We start from the raw sequence: 15,464 nt of genomic DNA on the forward strand, positions 1-15,464 counted from the left end.
TTTACTAAAACGTACGTCTAGTGGAGTTAGCGTGCAAGCTGGAGCGATGAATAGCGCTACACTCATAATTTGGCCCATATTTTACAAATCTTATATTTGTTATTTACTACATTTGCTTTTCTGTGATTTAACGCTTTAATGTTTTCACTGCTCCATATAGGTTGTGGGGGAGGGATCCTGGTTGATGGGTTCAAACTGACACAGTGATTGACTAATCATTGTAGGAGATCATTTATATACATCCCTGTTAGTCACAGAAAAGGAGATCAGCAGAGCTGTCAAGTCATACTACAAGTCAGTCACCCAGATTACAAGTTGTGAGCTAAACCCTGTGATCAAGTCATACTACAAGTCAGTCACCCAGATTACATGTTGTGAGCTAAACCCGTGATCAAGTCATACTACAAGTCACCCAGATTACAAGTTGTGAGCTAAACCCGTGATCAAGTCATACTACAAGTCACCCAGATTACAAGTTGTGAGCTAAACCCGTGATCAAGTCATACTACAAGTCACCCAGATTACAAGTTGTGAGCTAAACCCGTGATCAAGTCATACTACAAGTCAGTCACCCAGATTACAAGTTGTGAGCTAAACCCGTGATCAAGTCATACTACAAGTCAGTCACCCAGATTACAAGCTGTGAGCTAAACCCGTGATCAAGTCATACTACAAGTCAGTCACCCAGATTACAAGTTGTGAGCTAAACCCGGTGCGTAAATAATGCTAAAAATTTAGCGGTACTGCACTTTCCATAGCGCTGCCATTACAAGTTACAAAAAAAAACTTCTTGTGTTGTGCGATACGGTGCGATAAGCTCCATACTGCCCAAAAGCCAAGTCCTGACTTGACGTGCTTGTGCACGTGCACGTATTCCCCCATAGACATTAATGGAGAAAAAGTGTTAGAAAAAAACTAACACCTGCGATTGCGGAATGGCGATCGCTATAACGTATTCCCAGTTGATGTCTATGAAGACAAGAAAGTTATGTATAAACCTAACACCCTAACATAAACCCCTAGTCTGAATACCCCTAATCTGCCGCCCTCCGACATCGCCAACACTAAATAAAGATATTAACCCCTAATCTGCCGCCCTCGACATCGCAGACACTAAAAAAAGTTATTAACCCCTAATCTCCTGCCCGACACCGCAGACACAAAATAAAGTTATTAACCCCTAATCCACCGCCCCCAGCATCACAAATAATAAACAAAACCTATTAACCCCTAAACCACCAAACACCCACATAGCAAATACTAAACTAAACCAATTAACCCCTAAACCGCCAAACATACACATCGCAAATACTAAACTAAACCTATTAACCACTAAACGACTAAACACCCACATCACAAATACTAAACTAAACCTATTAACCCCTTAACCACCACACACCCACATCGCGACTACCTAAATTAAACTTTTAACCCCTAAACACCCCCTAACTTTAAATTAAATTTACAATATAACTACCTTCAAATAAATTAAATCTTCCTTGTGAAATAAAAAAAAAAACCTTTGCTTAAACTATAAATAAATCTAACATTACTATTTTAACAAAATAAAATATACAAAAAATAAAAAACCTAAATTACTAAATTAAAAAATCCTAACACTACATCGGACAAAAAAATTAACATTCCAAAAAAAAAGTCTAAAATTACGAAAAAGAAAAAAAAATCTAAGATTACAAAAAATAATAAACAAAATTATCCAAAATAAAAATATTAAACCTAATCAAATACCCCTATAAAAATAAACTACCAATAGCCTCTTAAAGGGCCTCTTGTATGGCATTGCCCTAAAGAAATCAGCTCTTTTTTGAAAAAAAATTACAAAGTCACCCTTAACAATACAACCCCCCACCCATCCAAACCCCCAAAATAAAAAAGACCTAAAATAAACCTAAGCTACCCATTGCCCCTAAAGGGGCATTTGTATGGGCATTACCCTTTAAAGGGCAATCAGCTCTTTTGCTGCCCATTAAAAAATAAAAAAAGCCCTTAACTAAAAATAAAACCCACCCCAAAAAAAAAACCCAACTAACACTAACCCCGACAAAGGTACTCACCATTCCTGAAGTCGGACGTTGAAGGTCATCTTCCAGGCAGCTCCATCTTCAATCTTCATCCCGTTGTCGTGGGGCCATCTTCCATCTTCATCCACGGGTTCGCGGAGCTGAGGACGGGGCAGAGCAGGATCGGCGACCGCAATGACATCCGACGTGGAGCCTCCTCTTCAATCTGAAGATTGAATGCAAGGTACCCGTTTTATATTGGAGTACCCTGTATTCCTATTGGCTGAAACTTTAAAATCAGCCAATGGGATGAGAGCTACTGAAATCCTATTGGCTGATTTCAGTTGATTTTTTTAAAAAAAGAGCTGATTTCTTTAGGGCAATGCCCTACAAAAGGCCCTTTTAAGGGCTATTGGTAGTTTATTGTTCGACTAGGTTTTTTTTTGTTATTTTGGGGTGGCTTTCTCATTTTTATAGGGGCATTACATTAGGTTTAATTTAGTTTATTATTTTTTGTAATCTTAGATATTTTTATTTTTCGTAATTTAGACTGTTTTTTTTTGTAATGTTAGTTTTTTTGTTTTTTTTTTCGTAGTGTTATAATTTTTTAATTTTGTAATTTAGTTTTTTTTATTTTTGGTATCTTTTATTTTGTTAAAATAGTAATGTTATGTTTATTTCTAGTTTAAAGGGCCATGATACACAAATGTTGAAACACTTGAAAGTGATGCAGCATAGCTGTAAAAAGCTGACTAGAAAATATCACCTGAACATCTCTATGTAAAAAATAAAGATATTTTACCTCAAAAATTCCTAAGTAGCCACATCCCATTGTAAAGGACTTCTAAGCAGCAATCAGTATGTCTGTCCGGGGACAGCTAAGGGAGTGAGTTTACGTGCACACTCATCTTATTTACCTATTCAGTTTAAGGAAGTTTACTATGAAATCTCATGAGAGTTAAGTGAAATCTCATGAGATCACAGTAAAAGAGTTCATGACCACATCACTGCTGATGCTGATTGGCTGCTGTTCATTCCTTCATTTATTTATTTTTTACCTGCAGCTGAGCAACAGCTGAAGTATATTTTTTTACACAGAACTTACTCTGCTGAGCTGAGGGTTTGTGAGGTAAAATATCTTCCTTTTTTACATAGAGATGCTCAGGTGATATTTTCCTGTCAGCTTTTAACAGCTATACTGCATCAGTTTCAAGTGATTTAGCATATGAGTATTATATCCCTTTAAGCTTATTTTTTTTAATTTCACAGGTAAGTTTTTATTTATTTAAAGGTATTTATATTGTAAGTATAATTTAAAATTAGGGGGGGAGTTAGGTTTAGGGTTTAATAGTTTAATATAGGTAGTCGCGATGTGGGTGTTTGGCGGTTTAGGGGTTAATAGGTTTAAATTCGTATTTGCGATGCAGGGGTTACGGATTAGGGGTTAATAACTTTATTTAGTGTCGGCGATGTCAGGGGTGGAAGTTTAGGGGTTAATAGGTTTATTTAGTGTTGGTGATGTGGGGGCGGCAGATTAGGGGTTAATAGGTTCAATATAGTATTTGCTATGTGGGAGGATGGCGGTTTAGGGGTTAATAGGAAGTTTATGGGTGTTAGTGTACTTTGTAACATTTTTGTTATGAGTTTTGTGAAACATTTTTGTTTTACAAAATCCATAACTACCGGTTTTTGATAGCGGAATGGATTGTGGAGGTATAAGCTATAACGCTAGCGGAATAGCTGGACCGCACAACATGGTGACCTGAAAATTCCATACTCAAAAGCCATTTCTGAGCGCGAAAAGGATTGTTGCGGTACAGGCTAAAACGCTAGCGGTATAGCCGTATTACCGCGACTTGTAATACAGGTGAGATGAATATTGCGCTTGCAAAGGCCACTTTTTCAGCGGTATAGACCTTGTTCAACCATGTGGAATTCATAAACACTCTGTTGCCCCTGTGAAGTATTTTCTCTTTGGTTTAATTGAGAAAAAAAAACCTGACCATTTCTCTCCACAGCCAGCCCCTTCCTAAGTTCCTGTTCTATTTAGTGATTAGTGGTGTCGTTCACTAGTGTTTTGTGGGGGCAAGGTCGCAATGGGAGGGTGGGACCAAGCAGGTTGTGTGTAGTTTGGAATAGGCGGGGCCAGACTGGGTGGGGCAGGGCTCTCAGCAAAATGGCAGAGGTAAGCCCAGAGGGATTATGAGGCATTATGCCACAGTTGGGGAGGCACATGGATGGCCAGCCATTATGCTAGGAGGGCTACTGCCTGGTGACATCACTGCCAGTGATACTGCTTAAGCCTTATAAATTAGACATGCAAATACTTTACAGTCACAAACATTTACATAACTTGTTTTGCCAGTGTGTTTTCTATGTGTAGCATTGGTAATGTTTTTCTGCATTGCTAGTTGTTCTTCTTTCCTGTGTAAGAAATCATGTAATGTGGCGCCTAACACAACTGTATATGTTAACAGCAGGAACACCCACTAACTAAACACCAGAAAAGATAGGTGAAGTGAGGCTCAATACATTTTGAACATGATCTCATCTTAAAGGGACAGTTTACTCAAAACTTTTCTCCCCTTTAATTTGTTCCCAATGATCCACTTTACCTGCTGGAGTGTATTAAATAGTTTACAAGTAGCTCCTTTACCCTTATATTGGCATTTGAAATTGTTGATTTAGCATGTGGTATCCCCACCTATTCTGAAAGTTTGTGGCCGCGCGTACCAGCTATAGATAAGCTTTGTAAACATAGCCAGCAGAAGAAATTCCACTCCCAGTGCGATATAGCAGAGATAAGGTAATAAAATGTTGATTTTCCATTGTTCTATTAAAGTACTGGTGATTGTTTTAAGGACAGATATAAGATAAAGAAGCAGGTATATGTGCACAATGTGATACAGTAATGAAATCTGATTATATCTACAAGCTCAACCCATTTTATTAGGTTGTGGCTTCAAAACACAAAATCAGAGCTTTAATATACACAAATAAGCCTTAAAAAGCTCATTTTCATACATTTTTTACTCTGCAGTTGGTAAAAAAAGCAATTGTAAACACATTAAGGGAAAAACTATTTTACAGTATACTGTCCCTTTAAGATCAAGCCTAACAAGCATTCATTAATCTAGCCCAGTATATGTATTATAGTGGATTTAAAGGTGAGATAGTAATATGGATAAGGTGCAATGTGAAGCGTTAGCATCCTCCCAGAACAAGTCTCAAACAACCTACAGTGGCCTTTAGTAAATGCACTAAACACCTTAATTAAAGTTATATTTGAGGCTTAGAATAATAAAGGGTTAAGCTTTTGGTTCCAATTTTATTGTCAGTTAACGCAAAAAAAGCCAGTGCTAAATGGTAACCCCTTTTTTGTCCATTGCATGGCGGCACTGACATTTAGACAACCCATTTCTTTTTAACTAAGGTCTGATCTTTGTAAGTTTCATTTGGAACTCATCATTTTTGTATGATCTATTTGCACATGACTGTGCATGAAAATCTATTTTAGTCCAGTGATTTCTTGTTGGCCCTACACCACTCATATCTCATTTGTGTCCATAATATAGCAAATAGATAAAAAAAAAAACTAAACCTGATAATGTGTAAAATAAGGCTGTTTATTCTTACATGTGACATGAAGCTAAAGAGGAATAGTGAATATTTAGCATACTAAATTTATCTTAACCTAATTCTCTCACTCATCAACTAGAGCACATAATCTATGTTAACAATTTTGCAAGAATGTGTTTCTCTCTTAGCTTTATATCAGATGGATCACAGCTTTTTCTCTCCCACAGATAACCTTTCCTACATTGAACACATCTTTGAAATCTCTCGACGCCCCGACCTCCTCACTATGGTTATTGACTACAGGACCAAAGTGTTAAAGATATCAGAAGAGGAAGAGCTTGACACAAAACTCACCCGGATTCCCAGTGCCAAAAAATACAAAGGTATGAAAAAATTTGTTAAAGATTTCATAATTCATGCTCCATTGTAAAGTTCACTATTATAGGAGCCCAATTCTTGTTAAAATCTCATGAGATCCACTCTTTATATAGAATTTGTATTAAAGGGACAGTGAAGTCAAAATTAAATCGTCAAGATTCTTTCCAATTTACTTTTATCATCAAATGTACTTTGTTCTCTTGGTATTCTTTTTTGAAAGCTAAACCTAGGTAGGATCAAACTGATTTATAAACCATTTGAGACCACCTCTTCTCAGTGCTAGCTTATGTGTGTAAAATAGAAGGCTTAGATACAAGGCATTCACAGATGTAAAAAGTTTATTAAAGGCATAGGGGCATATTTATCAAGCTAAATTATCTAAAGACCGCTGCTCCATAACTTGTCCGTCTACTCTGAGGCCGCGGACAGAAATCAACCCGATTGAATACAATCTGGTTGATTAACACCCCCTGCTAGCGGCCGATTGGCCACGAATCTACAGAGGGCGGGATTGCACCAGTGTAATGCACCAGTGTAATGATAAATGCCAACAGCGTATGCTGTTGGCATTTATCGATGTGCGGCAGACATGATACGCTACTTCGTATCATGTCCGCTCGCCCATTGATAAATATGACCCATAGTCTAGTTAAAATTAAACTTTCATGATTCAGATAGAGCATGCAATTTTAAGCAACTTTCTAATTTACTCCTATTATCATTTTTTTTTCATTCTCTTGGTATCTTTATTTGAAAAATAAAAGTGTAAGCTTAGGAGCAGGCCCATTTTTGGTTCAGAACCTGGGTAGCACTTGCTGATTGGTGTCTAAGGGGCCAATTTATCAATGTCTGTCCGTCATGATACGCTATAGCCTATCATGTCTGACAGACATAGCTGAATGCAGACAGCACACGCTGTCGGCATTTAATATTGCACAAGCAGTTCACCAGAACTGCTTGTGCAAGGCCACCCCCTGCAGATTCACAGCCAATCACCCGCTAGCAGGGGTTGTCAATCAGCCCGATCATATAGGATTGGGCGAATTGCAGACCGCAGCCTCAGAGGTGGTGGACCAGTTATGGAGCACATTCAGAGCTTGATAATTCGGCCCCTATATGTAGATTACAAGTGGAGCACAAAATATTGCTTTTGCAAAAGCAATATTTGGTCCCCACTTAGTAATACCAGTGCACACAAATGTACGCTGGTATTAAAAGTTAGTCGCAATGTGAACAAGACCTTGGGTTCGCGTTGTATGGAAGCATTGTGCTCACTTCTTTGATGAAGTCCAGTCTGCTAAGTATTATTATTTTTGCCTGTCTGTCTGTATTTCTGACCATCTGGAGATAGGGAAAAAGACCATCAAGAGAAAAAAATATGAACTCCTGTTTTATAATTCTAACAAAGAAACACTTTTTCCTCCAGAAAACTTGGGAATCATAAATTTAAAGCACTGTCTATACAGTAGGTTATCCTTAAAAAGTGAAACATAAATATTTGTTTTAGTGCCAATACAACATACTAGCCAGGGTATTAGCCACAGCACTCAACATTATCTACAATTAGCTTGCCCTTTAAGCTCTAGCTATGGAAGAAAAAAAAGTTGCATTATACATAACTGCCTCTAGCATTGTTGAATGTACATCTGCCATGAGATCTCTCTCTCCAGGTCAACTGTTCATCACTCTGCGACTTTAATTATAGAGGACATAGCCAAGTCGGCATGAGAGACTGAAAGATTTCTCACTCTTCAAGATTTATGAAAATCTTGGTGCAAATATGTTCAATACATTTTACAAATATTTGTAAATTATATTATTCCTAAAACAACCATTTAGTTTCAAACACATTCTTTTTTATATACCACCCAAAACCACCAGTCACTGACCTTTTTTATAAATTAGAGTACTAATATACTTATGCTATAAGATTATCCAGAAGACTAAATAACTCATCAACAACCATTCAAGTACTTTTTTTCTTATTAATCTTAAAGTGGAGGTCAATTTTGATGAATTAGTACCCGGTTTTTAATAATCCTATTAAAAACAAGGGCACTTTAATTCATCAAAATTGACATTTCACTCGTTTTCTTCAAAAACTTACCTTTTAATCCTGACAGCCGCTCCAGCACTTCCTCCGCCCATCGCAAGCCGTCTTCCCGGGTCCAAAATGACAAATCCGGCTCCCTCCAATCACGGTGTTGCATCAGGCCAATATTCCCCCGGGGGGAAAGCTGTGAGATGCTGGTGCAATGCTGAATACGGCGAGCGTATTGCTCGCCGTATTCAGCGAGGTCTGGTGGACCTGATCCGCACTGTTGGATCAGGTCCGCCAGACCTTGATAAATAGAGGCCTAAAGGTTATTCATGTGCTCTCTAGGTATGGAGGAATGATACTTATTGTATAGTATAGTCAGTTCTTTTACTGGGGAGGCTGAATGAATATAATTACAAAGTTACAAATTTACCAAGGGCTTGGCCTTACCATCTCTTACCATCTCTTACCATCTAGCAGATTTTAGAACATGAGAGATTGCCACTTCACTATCAGGAATGCATTGCTAAAAGAGCCAGATTGGGAAGTCTATGTATTTTATGACACTGTTGCAGGTGAGAGCTTTGCAAGTGCTGTAAGTTCCAAAATTTGTATGTATTACTACCCTCTGCCTCCTGAATCAGATGAAAAAACATGGTCACTTTGTATTAATTGGACTGATACTCGAATGCATGGACAGATGAGAAGCAATTGGAAGGCACACCACCCTGTCTCCCAGGCAGATGAAGTTAGTGTGCAAGTCATAAGAAATAGAGGAATCTCTAAAATGTCCACTTATCCAGCTTATGATTTGCATGATTACTCACTTCACAAACTTTAAACCAAAGTTAAGAAAATCAGCAAGATCAGAGTGAAGTCCAACTCAGCACCACCAGAGAAATCAGTTATTTCCAGCCACAGTTCAAATGGTAGAAGAGAAGCGGAGAAGATTAAGCATTGGGAAAGTCAGCTCCTGAATGCACAAGAGTAGACTGACATCAAACAACTCAGAAAATAATAAGAATTTCCCAGTCATGGATCATTTTTATTGACAGTTCCTGTTGACATCTACACAGAAACTCAGAAGCATGCAAAAAAAAAAAAATATATTGTCTGCTTGATGCAAAAAGTTGAAATAATACATTTTCTTTGGAAAATTAATAATAAGAGACATTCTATAGAGCAGGGGTGGGCAAGAGGTAGATCGCGGTCTACCAGTGGACCGTGAGTGAATTTTGAGGTGACCGCCTGTAAGATTTCAAACGTCTGCATAATAAGAGAAAGATTACCCACACATCTAGATTTGAGTGAAGAGCCTCACCACCGTAGATGTGTGAGAAATCTTTTTTTTATTTAAATCAGCTATGACTGAGTCTATGACGATGGTATGGGCACTGTACTTCAGCATGCGTGATGCGGCTGTAGCTGAACTCGCTGCCCCAGCTTCGCTTAAAGGTCCTGCCCCCTAATCAACCTGACATGGTGTCCAGCAAATAAAATTACTTTGTAGAATGAGTCTCGAGCCGTCTTGATTGTGAGATTACTTATCATACGCAGACGCGGTACACAGATAAGGTAGCTTGACGCTTCCAGCGTGACGTAAAGAGAGACCTCTCGCAGTAAGTAAAGACAGAGCACGGTTGTATTTGTTAAAAAAAGCTGTATTATTTGTGTCAAAAATACAATTTGCAGCCAGCAGGTCCTATTTGTGTCAAAAATATAATTTGCAGCCAGCAGGTCCTATTTGTAGCAAAAATACAATGTTCAGCCAGCAGGTTCTATTTGTAGCAAAAATACAATTTTCAACTAGATAAATACAAAATAAATACAATATTGTAATTATTATTATCAAGACTGGTGTTTTTTTTTAGTTAGGTGACCACGTCACTTGGAATAAAATTAGAGGTAGCCCTTGCCTTACAAAAGCCTGCCTACCCCTTGCTATAGAGTATATAAGAGATGTATAGCATAAAAGGACAGTAAAGTCAAAATTAAACTTTCATGATTTTGATAGAGCATGCAATTTTAAACAACTTTCCAATTTACTGTTATCATCAAATTTGCTTTCTTTCTTGGTATTCTTTGTTGAAAGCTAAACCTAGGAAGGCTCATAGACTGATTTCTAAGCCCTTGAAGGCTGCCTCTTGTCTCAGTGAATTTTACAGTTTTTCCACAGATTTTCCCAGTTAGACAGTACTAGTTCATGTCTGCTATATAGATAACATTGTGCTCACTTCCGTGGAGCACCGATTGTCTAAAATTCAAGTTTGTAAATAGCACTCAGATAAGAGGCAGCCTGAAGAGGCTTAGATACAAGGTAATCACAAAGGTTAAAAGTGTATTAATATAACAGTGTTGGTTATTCAATACTGGGGAATAAGTAATAAAGGGAATATCTATCTTTTCAAATAATAAACATTTTCAAGTAGACTGTCCCTTTAACTTTTCCAGGCTAAAGTGCTGACATGGTAATAAAGTATATTTAATAGCATGTGCTGCTGAGGGGACAAAGTAACCTTTTGACTAGTAAGAGACAGAAGAGGAAATTACTGAGATGGGACAGAAATAGAAAACTCATCGAGCAGTGTAGGTGCTACTTCCTCTTTAGTATTACAGGTGATGAAGCGACAAGGATAAGCGGTTCTGACCTTGCTGTGAGGGAAATGTAACAATAGGACAAATGATAGAGGAAGAGAGGAAGAGAAAGTGATCAAGAGGGGGAGGCAAGAAAGGAGGGGAGTTTGATAGATATAGATAAAGGTACTAAAGCTGCAAAAGAGTATATGTAGAGGAAAATACCCAGAATTGTCTAACCTTTACCAAAACAGCAGTGAGAAGAGATGGGCATGGCATTTCACCCTTAGCTCTTTTTAAAGAGATAGTAAACAGTGCTCCTTTAGCAGAATAAAATGTTAAATCAAATTAAGCATAAAAAAGAAACAGTTTGGGCTAGATTAAATCTCTGGTTAATTTTCTAAAAGTGCCCCAAATACCCTCAAAACAGAGGGCATTATAGTTTTTTTATTTTAAAAAAAAATCTAGCATTTTTTTAAAATAAAAAAGGCAGTTTTGGTGCTTTAAAGTTGGTGGGAGTGGGGTGTTAGAAAAAAAGGCACTAAAAAAGTGTCTTTACATTGTGGACTATGGGAACTGTGTGTTCTCATAGACCGCAATGTAAATATTCAATATATGTATATCAGCATATACATATATATTTACTAAGTGCTGCCCATCGCTGTGCTACTTACCTCTTTGCTGTGTGAGGTTCTGATGCTGTCTGTGACTGCATCAGAACAAGGATCCCATTGGAGCCTTTGGAAGCGTGCTCTTGTGAGCGCAATGCTTCCCAGCAATGTGAATGCTAGCTCGTGTTTGCGTTGCTGTACAATTGCTATTCCAGTGCACATTAGCGATATTTTGCACTCAACTTGTAATGTGGCCCTTTGTGTTAAGAACAGCAAGCAACTTAGGGATCATTTCTATTGAGCTGTAAACGTTTTTGCGAGAATACACAAAACGATAAAAATTATGTTGGAAGGCATTATGCTTATCGATAATTTCCGATGGCACGTTTTCCACCATTACCAGTAGCGGGGGTCCGGCTGCTGAAAGAAATTATGCGTCCCATGTAAAACACTGTCAGAAGCTGTAGATACGGTCTCAAACATTACGGCATATTGAAGTAGGTGTAAAAGCATCATGCTTGACCACCTCCTAAGGAGGAAGTTTTTAAAACTGAGGCATGAATGAGGTGGGAGGTACATTTTATATTTACTCCTATTATCAATTTTTCTTTATTATCTTGGTATCTCTTTATTTGCACTCTGGGTAGCACTTGCTGATTGGTTTCAAAATGTAGTCAACAATCAGCAAGCGCTACCCAGGTTCTGAACCAAAAATGGGCCGGTTCCTAAGCTTACATTTTTGCTTTTTCCAATAAAGATACCAAAAGAAAAATTGATAATAGGAGTAAATTAGAATGTTGCTTCAAATTTCATGATCTATATCAATCATGTAAGTTTAATTTTGACTAGACTATCCCATTAAAGTTAGCAAACAATGCAATCTTTTCTCTTTTTAAATTTATTTTTATATGTAATATTTAGTGCAGCCCCAGGCTGTTCTTAATTTTATTTAAAGGGACAGTAAACACCAGAATTGTTGTTGTTTAAAAAGGTAGATAATCCCTTTATTACCCATTCCCCAATTTTGCATAACCATCACAGTTATAATAATATACTTTTTACCTCTGCGATTATCTTGTATCTAAGCCTCTGCAAACTGCCCCCTTATTTCAGTTCTTTTGACAGACATGCATTTTTAGCCAATCAGTGCTTGCTCTTAGGAGCTTCACGTGCCGGAGCTCAATGTTATCTATATGAAACACATGAACTAACGCCCTCTAGTGGTGAAAAACTGTCAAAATGCTTTCCGATTAGAGGCAGTCTTCAAGGTCTAAGAAATTAGCACATGAACCGCCTAGATTTAGCTTTCAACTAAGAATACCAAGAGAACAAAGCAAAATTGGTAATAAAAGTAAATTGGAAAGTTGTTTAAAATTACATGCCCTATTTAAATCATGAAAGATTTTTTGTGACTTTACTGTCCCTTTAAGTATATACATATAAAAATATAATCAAGCACATATCTCCAACTAGACCTATGCCTGGGGCAGCACTAAATATTACATAAAAAATAAAAAACAAATGGTTGAGCTTAATTTAAAATAAATTCTTCAAATTCAATGATTAATTATTAAGTGACTAAATCACTTTACTTGGCTCAAAAAAATCAAACATTGCACTGCAGCTAAATACTGTGTCTTTCCCTCTCTAGCCGATCACAGGTAAGGAGCGCATGCACTGAAAATATTTTTTATAATCTAAGGACAGGTTACCATAGCAACTAACTTGTTATGATGCCATTTTCGAGAAATCCAACGTCGGATGAATGCATTAATACAACGTTAACTACAGATACACGAAAAGACCGTCTGCACGCACTGTGCAAAGTATTTCAATGGCAACCTGGTACTAAAATGGAGCTGTAAACTACTTTTAGCTGTCAGCAACCTTGGTAGCTTGCGGCTACATTTTTGATGACTCAAAGGAACTAACCCTAATTGTTTTCTTGCTAAGGGAGCATGTAGAAATTATCGAGGTAGTCACTGCCTACAGCTAGATAAACAAGCACAAATTGCAGAACTTATGTTCCATTTTCACCTGATTTTTGCAGCGAAAGTCCTCTACATGAAGAGATAGTATATACCAAAAATTGTATTGTTTAAAAAGATAGATAATCCATTTTATCTATATGAAACACATGAACTAACGCCCTCTAGCTGTGAAAAACTGTCAAATGCATTCAGAATAGAGGCAGCATTCAAAGGTTTACGCCTAGATTTAGAGTTTTGCCAAAGGGGTGCGTTAGCTACGCGTTCTTTTTTCTGACCGCACCTTTAAAATACCGCTGGTATTTAGAGTTCACAGAAGGGCTGCGTTAGGCTCCAAAAAAGGAGCGTATAGCATATTTACCGCAACTGCAACTCTCGATACCAGCGGTGCTTACGGATGCGGCCAGCTTCAAAAACGTGCTCGTGCACGATTCCCCCATAGGAAACAATGGTGCAGTTTGAGCTGATAAAAAACCTTACACCTGCAAAAAATCAGCGTTCAGCTCCTAACGCAGCCCCATTGTTTACTATGGGGAAACACTTCCTATGGCTGCACCTAACACCCTAACATGAACCCCAAGTCTAAACACCCCTAACCTTACACTTATTAACCCCTAATCTGCTGCCCCCCGCTATCGCTGACCCCTGCATATTATTATTAACCCCTAATCTGCCGCTCCGTACACCGCCGCAACCTACATTATCCCTATGTACCCCTAATCTGCTGCCCCTAACACCGCCGACGCCTATATTATATTTATTAACCCCTAATCTGCCCCCCCACAACGTCGCCGCCAGCTACCTACAATAATTAACCCCTAATCTGCCGACCGCATCTCACCGCTACTATAATAAAGTTATTAACCCCTAATCCGCCTCACTCCCTTCTCAATAACCCTATAAGAAATAGTATTAACGCCTAATCTGCCCTCCCTAACATCGCTGCCACCTAACTGCAATTATTAACCCCTAATCTGCCGACCGGATCTCGCCGCTACTCTAATAAATGTATTAACCCCTAAAGCTAAGTCTAACCCTAACACTAACACCCCCCTAAATTAAATATAATTTAAATCTAACTAAATAAATTAACTCTTATTAAATAAATTATTCCTATTTAAAGCTAAATACTTACCTGTAAAATAAACCCTAATATAGCTACAATATAAATTATAATTACATTGTAGCTATTTTAGTATTAATATTTATTTTACAGGCAACTTTGTATAATAGCTATTAAATAGTTAATAACTATTTAATAGCTAAAATAGTTAAAATAATAACAAAATTACCTGTAAAATAAATCCTAACCTAAGTTACAATTAAACCTAACACTACACTATCATTAAATTAATTCAATACCAATAACTACAATTAAATAAACTAACTAAAGTACAAAAAATAAAAAAGAACTAAGTTACAAAAAATTAAATTTTTTTTACAAACATTAGAAAAATATTACAACAATTTTAAACTAATTACACCTACTCTAAGCCCCCTAATAAAATAACAAAGACCCCCAAAATAAAAAAATGCCCTACCCTATTCTAAATTAAAAAAGTTCAAAGCTCTTTTACCTTACCAGCCCTGAAAAGGGCCATTTGCGGGCATGCCCCAAATAATTCAGCTCTTTTGCCTGTAAAAAAAAACATACAATACCCCCCCAACATTACAACCCACCACCCACATACCCCTAATCTAACCCAAACCCCCCTTAAATAAATTAAACACTAAGCCCCTGAAGATCTTCCTACCTTATCTTCACCATGCCAGGTTCACCGATCCGTCCTCCGAAGTCTTGATCCAAGCCTCCGAAATCTTCATCCAAGCCCAAGCGGGGGCTGGCGATCCATCATCCAGCTGAAGTCTTCTATCAAGCGGCGGCTGAAGAGGTCCAGAAGAGGCTCCAAAGTCTTCATCCTATCCGGGAAGAAGAGGAGATCCGGACCGGCAACCATATTGATCCAAGCGGCATCTTCTATCTTCATCTGATGACGAACGGCTCCATCTTGAAGACCTCCGGCGCGTATCCATCTTCTTTTTCCGACGTCCAACTGAAGAATGAAGGTTCCTTTAAGGGACGTCATCCAAGATGGCGTCCCTCGAATTCCGATTGGCTGATAGGATTCTATCAGCCAATCGGAATTAAGGTAGGAAAATTCTGATTGGCTGATGGAATCAGCCAATCAGATTCAAGTTCAATCCGATTGGCTGATCCGATCAGCCAATCAGATTGAGCTTGCATTCTATTGGCTGATCGGAACAGCCAATAGAA

The 15,464-nt window shown here is 37.9% G+C and overlaps 1 protein-coding gene across 1 annotated transcript in view; it reads left to right on the top strand.

Moving 5' to 3' along the window:
- PEA15 (proliferation and apoptosis adaptor protein 15) overlaps nucleotides 1-15,464 on the top strand; it is a 175,379-nt gene that overhangs the window by 140,016 nt on the left and 19,899 nt on the right. The window contains exon 3 of the mRNA XM_053705067.1: nucleotides 5,828-5,983. Coding sequence (XP_053561042.1) covers nucleotides 5,828-5,983 — 156 coding nt within the window. The remainder of the gene's footprint in view (nucleotides 1-5,827; nucleotides 5,984-15,464) is intronic.

The sequence above is a fragment of the Bombina bombina genome, chromosome 1 (genome assembly GCF_027579735.1).
Source record: "Bombina bombina isolate aBomBom1 chromosome 1, aBomBom1.pri, whole genome shotgun sequence".
Classification (NCBI taxonomy): domain Eukaryota; kingdom Metazoa; phylum Chordata; class Amphibia; order Anura; family Bombinatoridae; genus Bombina; species Bombina bombina.